General features: G+C 36.3%; 1 protein-coding gene across 1 annotated transcript; it reads right to left on the bottom strand.

Annotated features, from left to right (window-relative positions):
• Positions 1-1,649: 1,649 nt before the first annotated feature.
• ANXA1 (annexin A1) lies at positions 1,650-20,335 on the bottom strand. The gene is made up of 13 exons (XM_060102315.1): positions 20,227-20,335; positions 13,735-13,811; positions 13,532-13,640; positions 12,922-13,016; positions 11,738-11,851; positions 10,991-11,081; positions 9,088-9,167; positions 8,840-8,896; positions 7,181-7,274; positions 5,995-6,090; positions 4,805-4,863; positions 3,036-3,158; positions 1,650-2,010 (listed from the first exon to the last, which is right to left on the bottom strand). The coding sequence occupies exons 2-13, from the start codon at positions 13,798-13,800 to the stop codon at positions 1,954-1,956; spliced, it is 1,041 nt and encodes a 346-aa protein (XP_059958298.1). The 5' UTR covers positions 13,801-13,811; positions 20,227-20,335; the 3' UTR covers positions 1,650-1,953.
• Between the last annotated feature and the right edge of the window lie 146 nt (positions 20,336-20,481).

The raw sequence follows: 20,481 nt of genomic DNA, 5'->3' as shown, positions 1-20,481 counted from the left end.
GATGCAATCTTAACTGGCAGAAATATTTGTACCACCTTGACCTTGTTTAGAACAGTGATAACAAACATACCTGGATAAATCCATCCTGTCTCAATGAACCAGCCCCAGGTTCCCTCTGATTGCCCACTCAGGTACTTCTCCTTCTCAATCCAGCATACAAGAAAGGTGTCATGTATAATAACAAAAGAACTAAAAAAATCAGTGCTGTAATAAGCAGCATATCTCAGTTTGGCCAGCCTCAGTTTGGCTAATACGTTATGGGCCAAGTCATCATGGTTGTTCCGTAAGATGCGTGGGACAGGTGTCCATGGAGGAAAGTGAAGGACAGTAATTAAGGAAAATAAAGCTACAGTCAGGTGAATGAAGGTGAGAATAGTCAGAAATTCAAATACCCAACTCAGTTCTTTTGGGAATGGATAAATTAAATTACCACCTATGTGGTAAGAATACTCTCAAAGGAAAATAACTGATTTTTTTTTTTTTTACGAATGTGCAAAAGCAATTCAATGGAAGTAGAACTACCTTTTCAACAAATGGTATGAGAGCAACTGGATAGTCATAAGCAAAAAAAAAAAAAAAAAAAAAAAAAAGAATTTTGACCAAGGTATGATCTCACACTTTACACAAAAATTAATTCAAAATGGATCACAAACTGAAATGTAAAATGGAAAACTATAAAACTTTTAGGAAAAACAGGAGAAAATCTTCAGGACCAAAGGTTAGGTAAAGAGTGTGTAGATGTGACACCAAAAGCAAAATCAATGAAAGGAAAAATTGAAAAATTGAATCTCATTAAAACTTGAAATGTTTCCTCTGAGAAAGTCTTTCTCTATTAAGAAGATGAGAATACAAGCTATAGACTGAGAAAATATTTGCAAACCACATATTTGACAAAGGACTAATATGTAGAATATATAAGGAATTCTCAAAAGTCAACAATAGGGCCTCCCTGGTGGCGCAGTGGTTGAGAGTCCGCCTGCCGATGCAGGGGATACGGGTTCGTGCCCCGGTCTGGGAGGATCCCATATGCCGCGGAGCGGCTGGGCCCGTGAGCCATGGCCGCTGGGCCTGCGCATCTGGAGCCTGTGCTCCGCAACGGGAGAGGCCACAACAGTGAGAGGCCCGCATACCGCAAAAAAAAAAAAAAAAAAAAAAAAAAAGTCAACAATAAAAAATAAACAATGCCAAAATACAAAATAGTGACAATATCAAATGCTAGTGAGGTTGTGGAGAGGAGAAACTAGATTACTCATGCATTTATGATGGGAAAGTAAAATGGTACAGCCACTCTGGAAAGCAGTTTGATAGTCTCTTAGAAAATCTGCAACTACCATTTTTTAAAAAGTGAGGAATTTTATTGCTGTTGCTATTTCATCTTTATACTGGTTCATGAAATATAGCAGAATATCCAATTGTTACAATACTGATGCAATAAATCCATTATTATACTAAGATACTCTCTCAATAATCTGTACCCAGATGGTAAAATGTATGAAGTTCATTTTCTAACTCTGTGAATATTTTATTTTGTTTAATATGTAAAATCTATTTCATTAGAGGATTATAATTTAGAATTCAGGCCCCTGACCCTTGACATCAAATCAAACAACTGCATTACACACAAAAGAAAATCAGAATAGAAGAACCAATGGTGTACCAATTGTCCTATAAAATCATTTTATTTTCTGTGACATAAACATCTTTCTCAAGCAATGTTACTAGAATAACCTCTTTATGGGGTTTTATAGTTTGGAGTAAATATATTTTTAAAAAATGTATCTCTATTATATAGAGTTGAAATAAAAAATTATTTATAGGCTATACTTTTCAGGAAGGAGTTACTAGACTATATTCCTGTTGAAGAAGTTTTCCTATTTAAATCTATGATATGGAATGGAAAGATATGGTTAATAAGTCTTCTGATCAAAAAGCTTGAGATCATCAAAGGAATGTTTAGTCTCCTGCACAGAGAGACACCAGGATTTTTTCATAATCCCCCTTGGTTTCATCCTGTTGATAAAAAATAAAGTATACTTAATGCTACCTGAAACCATAATCAATAGAAGGTATTTTTAAATTGAGAATAATTACTGTATTAGACTTAACAGTTGTAGAACATACATCACAGTACATCTATTTTCTAGAATCTTGGATAATAATATCACTTACTTAATTAAATAATATAATTCATATAGCAGATAACTGATATTTTAATTATTATATGAAAAGCAATAGCTTTCAAAATTCAGATTGCAAACTTCTCTGAATTGATCATGTTATATATTAGAGCCATTGTTTTCCAAGAATGAAATACCACACAGAATTAAGTATAACACAATATAATTTCGTATCACCTCTGACTTGCTCAACCAGAGTGAAAGTTATAAGCCCATGATATTCTCACTTTTTCTTGGTAGATTTTAGTTATCCAATATAAATGCCAAATTGAATTTAAACAGTCACTTATCTTTCATTAAGTTCAAAACCCCTTGACTTGTCTTTTTTTACTTAACTTGAACATGTATTTTATATATTTCACATATGACAAAATTAAGGAAAAAGTTAGAATAAAAAGTTTCAAATCCTCTGATCAGTATTCATTGATCATAAATCATTATATAAATCATTATATCTCTCTACTAAAATATTTTGATTGCTAAATGTATGTATGGGAAACTGTTTCCATGACTATTGAAAAAATTGCAGAATCTTTCATTATAGAACTCACTAGTAGATTTTACCAGTGAAAGTTCAGTTTACTTTAAATTATGTATCTTTTTAAAAAATTTTTATATTTTGGCTGTACCACATGGCATGCAGGATCTTAGTTCCCTGACCAGGGATTGAACCTGCACCCCCTGCAGTAGAAGTGTGGAGTCTTAACCACTGGACCTCCAGGGAAGTCCCTGTATCTTAATATAACAAATTAATCTTACATATGAAATTTACAGATACAATAAGTCAGCCTTTCTCTTTGAAGAAGTTGCAAAAGTATTGTCATTTGTGGGGTTAGCATTATGAAAATCACAACATACCAGGATGGCTTGGCAGAGAGAGATGCCATACAACTTCTGATAGCATGCTTTGATGTCATTCATGTCGATTTCAGAACGGGAGACCATAATCCTGATCAGTGTCTTATGACGAGTTCCAATACCCTGTCCAAAACAAATGATGGTAAGTGTCCCTCATGTTCAGAGCATACTCTTAATAAGGCAGGATATGGGTTTGAATGTGAAGCTCTTAAGCTCACCTATATAGTTTCTATGGAGAAACTATCACCACATTAAAATACACACACACACTTTATACAAGTGGTAATAAAATGACACAAACCAAACTGTGATATCAGCAGCATATATACGAGCTTTCATAACCTCCTAATTGGTCTTCTACCACCCAGTCTTTCCTCTGTCTAAACTATTCAATAATTACAAATGAAGTAAACTTCCTAAATTATAAATCTGATCTTTCCATTCATCTATTTAAAACCCTTCAATGGGGCTTCCCTGGTGGTGCAGTGGCTGGGAGTCCGCCTGCCGATGCAGGGGACGTGGGTTCGTGCCCCAGTCCGGGAGGATCCCATGTGCCGCGGAGCGGCTGGGCCCATGAGCCGTGGCCGCTGGGCCTGCGCATCCGGAGCCTGTGCTCCGCAAAGGGAGAGGCCGCAGCAGTGAGAGGCCCACATACAGCAAACCCCACCGACCCCCCACCAAAAAAAAAAACCTTCAATGGCCTTCTGCTGCTTTTAGGATGAAAACCAATAATTTTATCTGGGCTTACAATGCCCTGCCTAATTCTACAACTTCTTCCACCATGCACCATCGCTCTAATTATGTTTACTATCCAGAAAGAGACATAGTATCTCCTCCTCCTGGACCAGTCTTGCTTTATCCCTTCATCTCGTCCACTTCTGCTCTCCTCTGGCTAATTCCTTTTCAAATATCAGGTCTTAGTTTAGCTGAGAGCAAGGCTACATTGATTTCCAAAGCCTGGGGCACAGGCCCCTCTTCTGCTCTTTTACAATACTAGGTTTTCATTGTTACCCATCTAATTACCTCACTAGATAAGAGCAGGCATGGGGTCAGGGACTGTACTGCCTACTATTGATACCTAGTAGCACAATGCCTATCACTTCATAGGGACTCTTTCCTATTAATTGAATAGTTAGATCGTTCTCTGAAGACTTCCTTATTTTGAAGTGGCAAAGGAAAAAAAAAAAGCCAATTTCATAACGTCACAATACAAGCATGGAGGTGACAACCTATATAATAAGATGCATGCTAAACGATAAAGTTAAAGTGAAGTGGTTAAGGTATCTCAAATACATCTTAATAACACCTTCCCCTTCAGTGATCTTAGAACAAAATTTAAAAATCTTAGAACGACATATAAAGCAATGGCATGGAAGACAGAATAATAAAAAAGATAAGTGAAGCTTAGAAAGGGGGAGATTGTGCAACTTACAACCTTAGCAGAAGTAGGTTACTAAAATCATACATTAAAAAAGGAAGTATATCACCCTTCCTCTGCTGACTGAAGTTTTATTAAAATCATGCATAATCTACAAATTACATTCAAGCTCACCTTACTATCTTACCTATAAAAGAACATAACAAATCTAACAGAGAATTTTATTCTAATAAGGAAGTATATTACCTCTTGCATTGGTTGGAAAAGTAATTCTTTTTAATGGAAAGATATTAAAATAAGTGTAATTTTCAAACAATATGAGGTTTTCTGTTCTTCTTTCCATACACCATAATTTTTTTTCCCTAAGCAAATCACATATGTTGAAAGTTACCTTCATGGCCTGATGAAGCTTCTCAGCAAAGAACATTGATTTGCTTGTGGCACACTTCACTGCAAGAGAGGTGTATCTTAGTTGACAGATTTACCACCAAAAAAAGAAAGATGCATGTGACAGAAACAAGAATACAGAGTTTTACAAGTAAGATTCTCTTCTCCATCCCTGTTCCTTACCCCTCCTACCAATATGGGATATTTGGCTTATAAGAAGCTACTTTCTAGATGGTGACTTTGAATATTCTGTTCTCTGACAACATCACTCTTTTCCTATTATCTTAAATCTACCCAATAGCAACTTCAGTATTTCATGCTATCCTGAGTATACTCTTCATAGAAACAGGGAAGCTAGTAGGTGTTAAAGGTCATGCTGGCATGGAAGAAATAGTTTTTCATGTTGTAATAAGAAAAAAATTTTAAGTGGAACAGGACAGTCTTAAAATATAAGGCAGCTGCCAAATATTATAAAATACTAACAGATGTGTCCGTTAGTATGATTCTCTACCTTGATACTCAAAGTGTGGTCTATGGACCAAAAGAATTGGCATCAACTAAGAGCTTGTTAGAAATGCAGAATCTAGGCCCCACCCCAGACCTACTGAATTAGAATCTGCATTTTAACAAGATTCCCAAGGGATTCATGTGCACATTAATGTTTGAGAAGCACTGCTTTAAAATGCAGGTTTCCAAACCTTGACTGGTCATCTGAATAAAATGGGAAACCTTTAAAATCCTTTGCTTCTGAAGACCTTTTCAGAAGCCACCAGAGACCTACTGAATCAAATCCTTTGGACTTGCCCAAGATTACTCAATTAGCAAGTGACAGACCAGAATGTGGATCTGCATTTATTTAATTCCAAATCCTATGCTCTTAATGACCATTTTGACTTTCCTTTGTGCCATGCCCAGCCTGGTGTATTGCATGGTAGTATAAGTAGGTGCTCAGTAAGTATTGTCCACCTGCCCATCTTTTTAAAAAAGGAAATAATATCTGTTATTACTAATAAGGCCATTGTATAACTTTAGCTAAATATTTATTGCCATTATCTTACATGTTGCCTCTATTTGAAATATAAATTACATCTGTGTTTTTGTTTTGTTTTGTTATATTTTATTTTGTAAATTACGGGACAGCATTGACAATGCAATTTCAAGTTAGAAAACTCTTCCCCCTCCAGGACTACATACCAATAACTGTGAGGCATTTCTCGATGTCACCTTTCAACTCCAGGTCCAGAACTTTGTTCATGTCATGCTTACTGTACTTGGAGTACTTCTGAAACACTGAATATTAAATTTAAACTAAGAGATGTACAGAACATCCTATTCTTTAGCAAACTTGAGCAAAATCAGGGCAACTGAGTCAAAGTATTCCTTAGGAGGACTGAACTTCAAAAAACACATTTTAAAGCTAATTATTCAACTGAGCATATTTTGGATACATCATCTTCTCTGAGGAATGTAACTTACATGGCTATTTTGGTGCTTCTCTATATTTTGGGGAAATTTTTGCAAACGTTGATATTTATTAGAAGTGGCATGTGATTGACATCCATAACACTACATCAGAGATAAGTGCCATAACAAATGGATCTTTCCTTATATAAAGATCTGTGTAGTAGATTTCTCTTAATTTTAACATTAGAAATTGGAGTGCTGTTATAAAAATAATAAACTTTAGGTAATCATCATGACCTTCCCTTTGCCTTGACTTCCAGAAGTCAAGAGTTAAATCTTGTGATCAAGGGCAAGAACTCTTTTTTTGGGTTTTGTTTCTGCAGCATCTAGATACTCTTTTCTTCACTCAGCCATGAGTTTTTTTTTTTTTTTTTTTTTTCGGTATGCGGGCCTCTCACTGTTGTGGCCTCCCCCGTTGCGGAGCACAGGCTCCGGACGCGCAGGCTCAGCGGCCATGGCTCACGGGCCCAGCCGCTCCGCGGCATATGGGATCCTCCCAGACCGGGGCACGAACCCGTATCCCCTGCATCGGCAGGCGGACTCTCAACCACTTGCGCCACCAGGGAGGCCCAGCCATGAGTTTTTTTTTGTTTTTCTTCATTGTAATTTCATTTGTTCTGTTGCATGTGTATATGTTGTCAGACCTATTCCAAATATTTTAGGGAAAGGAAATAGTAAAAATAACAAACTAATGTTCTACATGCCAAAGTCATAAAATGTGTTTCAAATACTATAAAATGGTGGTGGTACAAAGCTGGACAAATGCACAAATAGCAAGAAGGGGTCAGGAACACTGCATCCATTTGGTATCAGAATGACAATGATTAAGATTTCTCTCTTTCCTTTCTCTTATTTGTCCTAAAAAACCCCTGCACCTTCTATAAACAATCCCAGGGAACATTTGTTTTATTCTTACCTCTGCGAAGATGGGCAGAGCTTCTGGTGGTAAGAATGGTGGTGAACACATTAACATCTGTCCCTTTTCTTTTTTCTCCTGCTTCATATAAGGCCTGTCAAGAAACACAAAAATAAACACTTGACTATCTGCTGACTTGCTATCTGCACAAGAATGTTAGATCTCTTCAAAGATTTTGGAGGCAGCAGCTGCTGTGTCCAATACAATCAGAGTAGGCAATGCTAAGATTATAAGTTCCTTAAAGATGGGAACCCTATTTTGTCAAGTATTTTCCATAGTATCTCTCAAGGTGCCTTGCGAACCCTAGAGACTGAATATATGTTTGCAGAATAAATGTTTGTTAAATTAAATTGCTTTAAGATTGCACTCCGTATCAAGGCAACTCCAAGGGACTGTCTAATTTTTAATTTTACTTGTAACTGTTCAAAGTAGTTTTCAGCAAATGGTACTGGTAAGTCAGTAATTCAACCATTACCTAGATCTTGAATTTTGATGTTAGAATTTCTGGATTCAAATTCTGACTGTGCCACTTAATAGCTCTGTAATCTTAGATAAATAGTTTGACCTTATTAAACTACAGATTTTCCTCTTTTGCAAATGGAAAAGATAATGCCTGCCTTATTGTCACAAACATGCTCTATTAACTTTGAAATGTTAATTACCATCCTCTTCCTAGGTCACACTAATCCATGTAGCTGCCATAAATATACATCTAAGAGCCCTGATAGCCTTAAAATGGAAAGCAAATTCAGAAATATCACAAGCAAATAAGAGTAATTTCTTACTATGGGCAACTATTCAAATGCTACTTTGGTTCTTTGGTATGATTGCACAATTTCTATTAAAATGGTCAAATTTCCAATGGGCATAAGAAGTTATTCTGGACTTTCCAAGCAAACATCTGATATATATGCATTCATTCAACAAAAGTTAATAAATGCTTATTATGTGCAGGATAATGTACTGGTACAGTGAGTGGAGGTGATCAAATAAGTTTCCATTCTTACTAACTCACTGTGATGAATTTGTAGAGAATACTATCCCATGAGGAAGGCATATGTAAATAATAGCTGTCTTTTTTTTTTTTTTTAACAAAAAGTCCAGGCCCTAAAATGACACAGTTTTTCTAATGTTGCCAATGGATTGATGTATAAATAACAAGCAACCTCGCTGAAACTATGTATAACGATATGCTTCAAAGTATATAAATGTTCTAATTTTTATAATTTTAATGTCATTACAATAGTATTTTTACAATATAAACTTACACCTCTAAACCAATGTTCACTGTTAAAAGAATATTAGATGTGCTTATTCTTTCCACTTTATTTCTTATACCTGGTAAAATAAAAATTCTGTTTTCTCAACAAAACAATTCTTGGGAATAACAAATCAAATTCTCATTGTTCTCTCTCATTCCTCTCCAGCTTCATGAATAGTGCAATATACTGAAAACATAAAGACCACATTTCCTCTCTTTGACGGCTTGAATGCAGAAAGGTAGGCATCATTCAGGGAATGGACACTAGGTACTATGGTCCTTTTGGAGGATCTCAGATTTGCTTTCATGTGGAGGCCCTCAAGTGGTACCTCACCTCAGGTAGGACCTATTTGAAGTAGGAAAGTGGATTCTAGGAGTATTTGTGAGTACTTGCTTACCCTGGCATCCGTATCAGCCAAGTCGTCCTTTACGGCAACATCCTCACATCGGTCACCCTGAAAAATATCCCATTCTTTTGTAAGTGGTTTTCTAGCATGTAATCACATGATTTACTTAATTCCCTTAAAATCAGATGAGTAATATTCTTTGCGGGAAAAGGAATGAATTGCTCATTTCTAGAGAGACGAAATCTAAGATTTTACTTTTCATAAAAGAAGAGGCATTTCCTGAACTATTTGAGTTATACCTTAGCAAGAGAAAGCAAAGCCTTCTGATAATCTCCAGATGTGTCTGAGGTGATGTCTTTAGCCAGATCTCTCTTCAGTTCTGAGAAATAAGAAAAGTATATCTTGTATTAAACTAGTGATAAGTAATGGTGATAATAGTAATACCTGACATCTCTATATTGGCTCACAATTTGCAATGCCAAGTGTTCAATGACTTATGGGACACATTTCAAATATTATCATTTTTTAATAAAAATAGAGGAATCAGATCAAGCAAAATTTCTGATCATCAAATTTATTGCCTATAAGGCAATTAAAACAATTTAGATAATACTGTGAAAAGCTATAGCCCTAAAGCTTTTGCTAATGAGAATAAATTGCATAGGTGTACATTATTAAATAACCAATTCTGAAATAAAACATACCAGAATTTAAGCAATGAGATGAATAGAACAGTTATTTTAAAAAATAAACCAGAGGAACTTGCTTGAACACAGAGTATATATTTACTTTAAAAATGATAAATATCTTATATGTAATATATTTTAGTTATGCATGTGTGTATGTATACCCGTCTACCTTAGATATAGACGTAAAACTTTTCTTTGTTAAACACCCATGCTTAACTTGCAAAATAATGCTGTACTAGCAAAAAGTAATTGAATTTATAATTCACTAGAAGACAGAACAATTTAATAAGCTGTCATTGAACTATACGTTGGGAATAATTTATGGATATTTACGTTTGTAAACTATGTTTTATCAAAGAAAAAAACTAATAATAGGGCTTCCCTGGTGGCGCAGTGGTTGAGAGTCCGCCTGCCAATGCAGGGGACACGGGTTCGTGCCCTGGTCTGGGAAGATCCCACATGCCGTGGAGCAACTAGGCCCGTGAGCCATGGCCGCTGAGCCTGCGCGTCCGGAGCCTGTGCTCCGCAACGGGAGAGGCCACAACAGTGAGAGGCCCACGTACCGCAAAAAACAAAACAAAACAAACAAAAAAAACCCCCACAACTAATAATAATGCCCCTCTTGATGGTTTTCACTGATAAAGGGATTTAAGATAAATATTGAAAATGAGATATGAATTGCAGAAAATGAAGTTAAAAGCTTCCTTATTCTGGTTCCTTTATTAGATTGCTGTGAAAATAATACACAAGGGCTATTGTATTCTCTATGTTTGGTATTAAAATCAAGCGGAAATATCCTCTGTGGTGCTACATGTTAAGCTGGGAAAACAAAAAAGCTGGGGACTTAGGAAACAAGAAAAGGAAAATAGTAAAGACCCAGCACTGCCCGGGCCCACTTGCAGATACTCTTTATATTGTTGCGCATACCACTGAAATGAGATGTTTCACTGAATAGATAACATGAGCCACTGCTGGTCTTTCATCCCCATGGATCTATCTGGACATTGAAAGTGAGTGAGTCATTTATGCTCATAATGGTAAAGTTAGTTTCCGTCAGAGAATTATAAGCACCAAGCTCTGTACTTTTTCAAGGACAAATGTCTGGGGTGTTTTGTTGTTGTTATCTTTTCAAAATGGAAGACAACGGGACATTTTTATGAAATAAACCTCAGAAAGATAAGAAATGTTTTTAGGAAATTCTTTAAATTTAGTTCTTTGAATTGAGTTTTCCACTGCAATAATATGTGGCCATTTGTCCCAAAGGAACATTTTTTATTAAAGTGCAAACTTGATGAGGGCTGAGACAATTGTGTCCCTTATCTGCACCCCAGCAGCTCTAATGTGTCTGGTAACAGTATGTGCATGCGGTAGACATGTGATAAACAATGAAGAAATATGTTAATATGTAGTTTCCAAAGTCCCCATAATTAACATCCACACTCAATTTTTTTTTGAAGTATATCAGATTTCCTTCCCGACTAAGGCAATTGGGTTGTTGGACATTAAAACTTACCTTCTTTATAGACTCTGTTAATTTCTCTGATTTCTCTGTTAGTTCTTGATGCCAAAATTTCATTCAGAGTGTCTTCATCAGTTCCAAGGCCCTGAATTGAAAAAGAAGAATAAAAGAATTGTAGAAAAATCTTCATTCAAGAATATCAACTAGCTTTTGTGTCCCAAAATTTGTTCGAATCTGACATTTAGTAAATTTCTCACAGTATTTAGTAAATATCCACAATATTTAATAATTACAATAAGGTCTATCTATTATAGTGCTCTAAAAACAAAATGGGGGGCTTCCCTGGTGGCGCAGTGGTTGGGAGTCCGCCTGCCGATGCAGGGGACGTGGGTTCGTGCCCCGGTCCGGGGGGATCCCGCGTGCCGCGGAGCGGCTGGGCCCGTGAGCCATGGCCGCTGAGCCTGCGCGTCCGGAGCCTGTGCCCTGCGGCGGGGGAGGCCACAACAGTGAGAGGCCCGCGTACCGCAAAAAAACAAAAAACAAAAAACAAAAAACAAAATGGGTTTAAAGCAAATATTTTGGGCAAATACGTAAAAAGAGAGATCTATGATATATAATAACATCATGAAGATAGTGGAAATAACATAGTTGTTAACACCAACATTTATTTATTCATTCACTTATTCATTTTATAACCACTGATTGATGGTCCTATACTAGTTGTTGAGAATACAGTAAGAGGCATAAGTGGATTAGACATTCTCTTGAGGAAAGGAGTTTTGCTTAAATTAGATGATTTACCTTCATGGCAGCACGTAGCTCATCAGCATCAAACTGGGCTGGAGTTTTCAACAGAGCCAAAGCAACTTCCTCAAGGTTACCTTTGAGGGCTTTCTTCAGAGCTTCATCCAGGGGCTATAAAAAGGAGATGTTATAACCTTCTAGTAAATAACATGCAGGGTGATACAGTAATGTGGTGTTACCTGATCTTTAGATAGTCTTGCTGAGTCCTAAACACAACCATTTTTTAGAGCTCCTTCTCTTTACATAGAAAAGGGTACCTGATATTTAGTATCTTAATCTTTTAGATCTAGAGTGATTAGAATGAAATTTACTGAATTCATTGATAATTTTTTAAAGGACAGGGTTCTCAATCCTTTATACAGGGAAGAAATCACAAAACTCAAAAGATAGGGGTTGTGTATTAACAGAAACAGTAGTAAGAATACTTTAAAAATAATGTATTAGGGCTTCCCTGGTGGCACAGTGGTTGAGAGTCCACCTGCCGATGCAGGGGACACGGGTTCGTGCCCCGGTCCGGGAGGATCCCACATGCCGCGGAGCGGCTGGGCCCGTGAGCCATGGCTGCTGAGCCTGCGCGTCCGGAGCCTGTGCTCCGCAACGGGAGAGGCCACAACAGTGAGAGGCCCGCATACCGCAAAAAAATAAAAAATAAAAATAAAAATAATGTATTAATAACTTTTCCAACCATTGGGATTTGCACTGTTCAAATAAGCACTATAGTCAGACATCAAATAGTTTTCTAACTGCACTCCTTAAAAAAATTGCCATTTTTTGTATAAAAATATAAAGCTTACTTTTAAAATAGAATTATATGTATAAACTTTACATTCAGACATTAAACAGTTCAGTTTAAGTTTTAGCAGAAGACACATTTCAATCAGAACATATTTCTTATTGCCAATAGTAATCTTGATGTCTGTTATGTTCAAGTTAAAGGCTTGTCTCCAATACAGAACACCACATGACATGGGCAAAGAATCAAGATGACAAAACAATATATAAAACCAGGAAATTTGCTAAAATTGATTACATTGCAACCAAGAGGATAAATACAGTAATCTTAGTTGTAATGGAAAAACGGTGGTTAGAGACTGACAGAACTAGGCAACTGTGCTTCAAAATCTATACTTAATCACAAATATGACTGAAATTAATTATCTCAATTAACCACTCCAACCTACCTTTCCTTTTTCCTGGAGATAGGCTGCTTTGATCTGCTGACGCTGGGCATTGTTTCTCTTAGTTAGAATTTCAATGATGGTCGCTTCATCCACACCTGGAAATAAAGGGCCCCTAGACTTCTAAAATCAATTTTCTTCATCATCAGTAACCGAGATAAAATGGTTCATTATCAAGATGCTTCAAAGGAAGTTCTTAACAAAACGAAGAAGTACAAATTTTACCAGACTGGGATATGGATGCGATACTGCATATCAAATGAAAGCACTTGGGATGACATTCCATTCACTTGAATGAGAAAGGAGGAAGAAATTGTTCCTGGCCCTCAGTGTTGCAGTGTTTGTTTCCTAGTTCAAACCCTAAATGTGAGCAGAGGTGTTGACTTCAGCATTGAGCCTGTTAGAAATGAGCTTTGTGAGCATATCTGTTGTAGAAGTAGATATTCTACCGATTTGACCAAAATTTCCCAAGTGCTGAGAAAGGAAATATATCTTCGTTGACAAGGAAATCTTTTTATCTTCAAAACAAAAGACTCTTTAAATTGCACATGTCTGTTTTTTAGTAGCCATTCTGAAATGTCTAGGAGGGACTGTTCTGGGGAGACAGAATTACCTTTAGCTGTGATTGCTTTATGCAAGGCCTCAACATCTGAGGATGGATCAAAGCTAGGATAGGGGATCACTGATGACCCAGAACCACCTTTGGATCCTTTCACAGTTTTCTGTGGATGAGTGAGAAATAAATTACTGTCCATTCACTTACATTAGTTTCTATTTTAATATTTAACTAAGTTATTTCATTGTCACTTGACTTACAATGTATTCCTGCTCTTCATTGTCAATAAACCACGCCTGCTTGAGGAATTCAGTTACCATTGTCATTTTTGAAGGATCTGAAAAGAAAACAGGTCAATGCGTTTACAAACCACAAACCCACCACATATACACACCACTCCACCCCCTTCCATACACAAGACATAGAGCAGCCTTGCCTTTACTTTCCAGGATTACTCTTTGGAGCATCATAAAATGCTAGATTTGGGTTTTTTTGAAAGAGAGTCTACTACCCTTGAACAGAAACCCATAGCCTCTGAAACATAGCTCTTTCTCAGCATATTCAGCCTTCACCTTAGGGATCAGATGACTTCTATAAGTAAGCATATAGGCTGAAGAGAGGAGCTGGTGTTTCACTTCACTGCTCTAAATTTACAGACCACCCACTGTATGCCAAGCACTGAGGGCGCAAAAACATTGAAACATCCCTTGGCTCAAAGAACTTGAAGCCAGTGTGTGCTCTCCCTAAGAAAATTCAAAAGCTAAGAACAATTCTTAGAGGAAGTTCTTGGTGACCTGAGCCTCTCTTGAGAATAGTTGAGATTAGCAGAAAAGTTAAAGAGAACAAAACAGAGAGAAACTTGTCATATTTGGGAAGTTGAAAGAAGTTTACTAGAGCAAGAAATGTTAACAGAAGCCCAAATTTAAAAGTTTAAATATATTTCCAAAGGTTTGGATAAACAATGGATTTTTTAAAAAGAAAGTTATATTTCAGAAAGGTCACCCTGTATCATAGAGAATGGCTAGGAGATGAGCAAGAGGGAAGATTAGAGACCATTTAGTAAGTTGTGGGAGAATCTATGTAGGACTAATGAGGACTTGAACAAAAGTAATGGGTAGAGAAAGAGCATAATACTGACATTTATAAGGTAAAATAATCTATGACTAATCTGCGGGAGTGGATTCAGACTCAAAACTCTATAGAAAGATATTCAAGTGATATTTCTCCCCAAAATAATTCAGTTTTCTTTTCCATTCCGTGGTATAAAATTATTTCAGTACCTGGAGTAATCACTACATTCACATTTGTTCCTATTTGAGCTGTCTAAACACTAGTCCTACATGTGTTTTTTTACCCAACATAAAAAACCCAGAAAAGGATTATTTTATAGCAGGTGCCTTGCTCTAACAGAATTCATTAGAGTGAAATTGCACCATGCATGCCCTCTTTTGGAAAACTCTATCTTAAAGAAAATTGCCTGACTTGCTGTCGTGGTTCAGCAATATTTTTATTTAATAAAACATGTATATTTTTAAAACCTGAAGTATGTTAAAAATTAACGCATTCTCTGAGTTATCTACAAAAGGAGCCATCAATGATCCTTTTTGTCCAGGGATTTTTTTTTAGGAGCTCAAGCTCCAGGTCTACACTGATCTATCTCTCCATACCCTTTTGTTTATTTCTCTGGAGACAGCTATCATGAGTACATCTGAAGGAGGCTGGAAGGATAATCTTAGCAGTTTTAAATTCTTGCTATGAAGCTAAATGACTCATGAGGAGTAAAACCCATAACCTGATTCCTTAATGGCATGTTCAGACAAAGTATTTCAGTCCACACCTGCTGAAAAATGGCTGTAGTTGCAAGTAATGAGATTAAATACATGAGAGAAATAATATCCAAAGCAGAAACTATCTCCACTTAATTATCATGGGGATTGTTCAAATTACTGTTGTGTCATCTGTGAGAAGAACCAATATATTGTGCACTCACTGAATCTCTTCCCCACAAGCAACTGATAAATTTAAAGTTATTTCCTGAGATAAAGTCATGGTGTACAATTTCGCACAAGGTTTTAGTTCCTATTACACTATAATCTGGTGCAGTTGCTGTTGGCACATGGAGTGTCGTTTTTCTTTTGCTTAATTGGCATATCCAAAACTTCTTGCAACTTCTGGCAAGGTTTCAGGTATTTAAAACGTCCATTTTTATCATCTCATCCATGTCCTTTATGAAGTAGAATCCTCGAAACGTGATATGATTGGTCACTTAGCAAAGTACTTTTCCCTCAATTATAGAAATATGTGTTCCAATATTTCCACTCTTTTCAATTAGAAAAGAAAAACTTCAAAAGAAATCAAAGAAGAGATTAAGGATCTTGTCAAAGGTAATTTAAAAAATGAGCCTCACAACTTCAAAATAAATTTTATGGAAACTTTACTTCACAATTTTTTCACTTAAAATGCTTACAGAATGCATGAGTTTCTTCAAAAAAAAATTTGAGAAAGCCTAGAAAATGATATTGCTCTATTCATTACTTAATACAAAATAACAAAAACAAAGGGGTTGAATAATTTGTTTGACACAAGAGTATCCATAGAGGAGACAGCTTTGTGACATATCCTCTGTGTTCCTCGATTTTAGTCTGAAGCCATTTGGATGGCCTGAAGGTATGATCTGGAATATGGTCAAGCAACCTGAATAGAACTTACTCAGGAAAGCAATTAGAGGAAAAAGGAATCTCAATTCAGCCAAACAAGATCCACTAGCTGTCAGCAAAGCTTAAAGACACAAGGATTGTGGCAGGATGTACAAACCCTCAAGGAAATAGTTTCGATCATGTACTGCTAGTTAAGTGCTCAAACACAGCTACATGTTTTAACAGAACCTTGAATAGTTGCAACACACCTTACAAATACCACAGCAAAAATATTTTGCTCAGATTGTATTGCTAAACCATTCTGTGTGTTCAATACCTAACCTCTGTATGAAAACCAGCGTTTTGTACTTGATTAAACCCATTCAATAATTTGAAGGTAAGATTTCTTAACTATAAATAAATCACAAACATGCAAACATGTTTTATAGATTGCCACATGCTATACAAATATTTGTCATATATTTTTACTATTCACAGAATGATCTAGTCTATGAAGTAGAATTGTACAGTTAAAAAAAAATTTAATAACCCTCTGAGTTCACAACAGGTTTTATTTTTTCCATCTTTTAAGTTGCAATGTTTAGAACATGTACTAGGTACTTAAGAGCTTATTTTATTAATTTTCCTTGGCTCAATATATATTTAATCTGGCTACCAATGAGCTCTGAAACCAAGTTTATCTCAGTCCTTAACATCATCTAATTTGAAGATGAAATTGACCATTTATACATAGGCTGACCTATATGGAAGTTAATAATATTCCAAAGTTCTTCTAATTAATCATCTGTGAACATGCACTGCCTACCAATCTCATTTATCTAAGAAAAAATGTGTAACTTTTTAGGGATGAACATTTTTTTGTATGTGTCATAAAAGAGCTCTCTTCCTCTCATTCAGCAATAAATTAAAGAAGGTAAATATGCATAAAAAGATGCTAGACAGAGAGGGAGCCATGCTTACTAAATGTAAGAGAAAGGTATTCCAGAAATGGTGCATCAGCAATTGTACCAACTGGACAGTTTGAGAAAACTATGGCTTATTGTATGAAAGTTAATTTCCTGATTTTTTTAAACTGCACTATGGTTGAAGTATCTAGAGACATAGGGACATCATATCTGCAGTGTTCTTTCAAATGATACAGAAAAAAATAACTATATAGAGAGGGTGGAAGGGGGAAAGGGAAGAATTAATGATAAAGCAAATGTGGTGAAAGGTTAACACTTGGGGAACCTCGGTAATAAGTATATGGTGATGTTGCGCAGTATTCTTGCAACTCTTCTGAAGTTTTGAAATTATTACAGAAGAACAGTTTTTAATAACTTTAAAAACCACAATTTCTATCTCTGTCAGCTTCATGAAAGGCTACTTCCAGAATTTCTGACAGAGGAAACTGAGTTTTGTGGTCTATCATGTCTTCCCTGAGACAAGGGAGAAAGATCAGAGTTCTGCAAAGACAGCAGCAGAAATTTGATCCTTGCAGAGGACAGCATCATTATTCCCATTTTCTACCTGGGTAAACAAAGTGTAATTTCTTCTGGCAGTTTTCTAGCTACTAGTGGCAAGCATCAAGGCATACATAAATCCATGCCTTCTGATTCCAAAATATTGTATATGCTTTTAAACTAGTGACCAAAAAGATGATGGTAAGATGAATGTTATTTTTAATAGCTTACACTTAAGAATCAAATTCATTCACAGTTAACCCATGGAGACTGTGGCAGGTTTCACCCCGGCCCGAGGGAGTTTATTTTTCAATGCTTTGGCCTGTGCATAGTTTTCTCCCTCGAATATATATTTCACAAGTCTTTCCCACACCTACTCGTTTGAGAAAACGCAATTAGTTAGTCTGTACAACGGCATGACTTATGAAGAGCCACTTTATGAAAGGTAGTCTCATGAATGTTTTGCTTCTAGACTTTTGAGTAAGGTGTTCCCTTTGCTTGGAATGCTGTTTCATCCTCCATGTCCAATTCCCTTTGTGTAAATGATGCTTCTTGGTGAGGACTCAGCCTACTACACCTCATGACATCCTCCAAGAGGCCTTCCTTGGTCCAGCACTGAGGTGAGTGACCGACCTTCTGTGTGCTCCAGAAGCATCCTGCCTTTACTCCTACACTTGTCCCTATTGTTCTGCATTATCACTTGCTATTTACTTATCTATATTTAAAGCAGCATTCCATGGGGGCAGTGATAACTACCATTCATTATGAACCTCTAATCCCTGGCAGAATGCTTTGTACTTAGTATGCTAATAAGCATTATTGAATGAACAAATATTGTATCAATGCTAATCAGGAAATATATCTATACTAATTTAACAAATATTTTCTATCCACAACTATAGGATGTAAAAATAAGAATTGAGGAGTTCTGAGCCCTACTTTGACTCTCTTTAGCTGGCTGTTGGCCCTCAAGAAAACATTTAACTTCTCGTCAGTGGGGGAGAGGGTCTCCATTTATAAAAATAAGAGTGTTGAAATACACAGTAGCTAAGATTCATTATAGCTCTGAAGTGCCAGTTTTAAATTTCACCTCAAGCAGATGGAGGTGGAGAAAATTAGCATAATGAATGAAGGTATTATATAAATTGTATCTGTTCTGATCTTTCTGATAAAAATCTCTCCCATTTTAAGGAAAGAGGAAATCATTTACTGAAAAAACGGCTTTTGGTTTATCACTGAAAATAATAGGTCCATGGTTTTAAATATGTCATCAATTAATGGGTCTAGAGAGGATTAAGAACCAGCTCAGCAAGCTAACATCAATAGAAACCAATCTTTGCAGATCATTTGACTGAAAAAGTATTTAATAACCAGGAAACTCTAGCTGGTTTCTTAATAATTTATTATTAACAGTTTTGTCAACATCCATCAAATGTCAGATATCTGCCAGATGTGGCTGAGCCTGGGGCTACAGGGTGGTTAACATAACTTCTGGAGAAGAGGCCATTTGGAAATTATGAAACCAGCATTTTACCACATTTGAATCGTTTTGCAATGTGCCTACCAGAATACATTCCTGCAAGCAGGGGAGAATATTACTTTTTCAAGGTCCATACATAATTTTAGACACAAACAAGGCAAGAAAAAGCTCACCTTTTTTGATTAACTAGCACTAAAAATCATATGTTACGTCATTTAACTTAACATTCGGAATGAGCTAAGAAAAAATTCTTGAAGGAACATTTGTAATAAACAACAGCCAAATATATGGTTAGGATTCAAAATCTCTCACTTTTGCACATATATCCAACACCAGTAAAAACTCTACTTTAGATATGCTTTTTGCTTTCTTAAGGAGTTTTATGGCCATTAGCTCATTCAGCAATCAAGATGTTACTAAGTGGAATATTTTTAGAGGGCCAGTACAGGCATTCCCAAGAGATAACTTATCTGACACCACCCAGGAAATACTTCCTTTCCCCTTAGATTTTCAAATCAGCACTTGAAAAGCCTGTCCATGACACAGAGACTACAGGAAAAAGAATGTGGCCACAGCCTCTCTAAATAAAATGATTAATAAGTGGATCCTCTAATTTACTTACACTGCATGAGTGAACATAACGTTAATTTCAAAATGTTAATTACAAAAGCCATAACTGCCACTATGAGGTCTGAATCTATTTTTTTTTGTTTTGCTTTGTTTTATTTTACAAAAGAAAAAATAAATTATTTAAGTTCTGCTGTTTTGAGATAGATCCCTGAAACCTATGTCTGCGTTCTTCTGGCCTGGCTCCCCACAGACACCACCATCCTTCATGATTTCCACGTAAAGCATACACAGCTCTTGAAGACTCATAACTTGTAGGAAAAAACACATTCTTTCCTTCTTTTCCTTGGTAACTCACCAACAGTACAATAAGCCAGTATTAAGCAAAGTTTCCTTGTTTTTAAAATTGTATTTCTTAACTAAGTAAAAATAAAACATTACAATTTGTGATTCCTAAAATATAAATAGCCAGTGTAATTTTACAGAAAGATTTATCAAAGGTGTAAGTGCAGCTAGCCATAAATGACACAGAAGTAACATTAAACACTGTAATGGGAAAAGTTTTCAAAACAGCCAAAACTACCTAAATGTAAAACCAAGACTTACCTTTTTTTTGCCTCCGTCCAAAGACCTAAAGAGAGATTCTTCTCTGAACAGCTCACACTGGAAGTGGAACCTTGGGCTTCTGATTTTATAGAATTTGAAAGGAGGCCACACCTAGCAACCAGAAGTTAGTAACGGGCTGCCTTTTGTTTGAAATACTGGGTTCAGTCTTGCTCAAAACAAAGTGGAGCAAGCCTTGCAAAATTACTCACTAAACCAACTCAGAGCTGACAGCACAAAAGAAAGAAAACGGAAGTA

Source organism: Mesoplodon densirostris, chromosome 6, assembly GCF_025265405.1.
Source record: "Mesoplodon densirostris isolate mMesDen1 chromosome 6, mMesDen1 primary haplotype, whole genome shotgun sequence".
In the NCBI taxonomy this organism is placed as follows: Eukaryota; Metazoa; Chordata; class Mammalia; order Artiodactyla; family Ziphiidae; genus Mesoplodon; species Mesoplodon densirostris.
This window is presented reverse-complemented; position numbering and strand designations above follow the sequence as displayed.

Excerpts from the sequence above, each read along its gene's own strand:
- ANXA1 (XM_060102315.1), bottom strand. The coding sequence starts at position 13,800 with ATGACAATGGTAACTGAATTCCTCAAGCAGGCGTGGTTTATTGACAAT. Across the intron at positions 13,641-13,734 it reads ATGAAGAGCAGGAATACATT|AAAACTGTGAAAGGATCCAA; the intron begins GTAAGTCAAGTG and ends ACTCATCCACAG. Across the intron at positions 9,168-10,990 it reads TAACAGAGTCTATAAAGAAG|AACTGAAGAGAGATCTGGCT; the intron begins GTAAGTTTTAAT and ends CTTATTTCTCAG.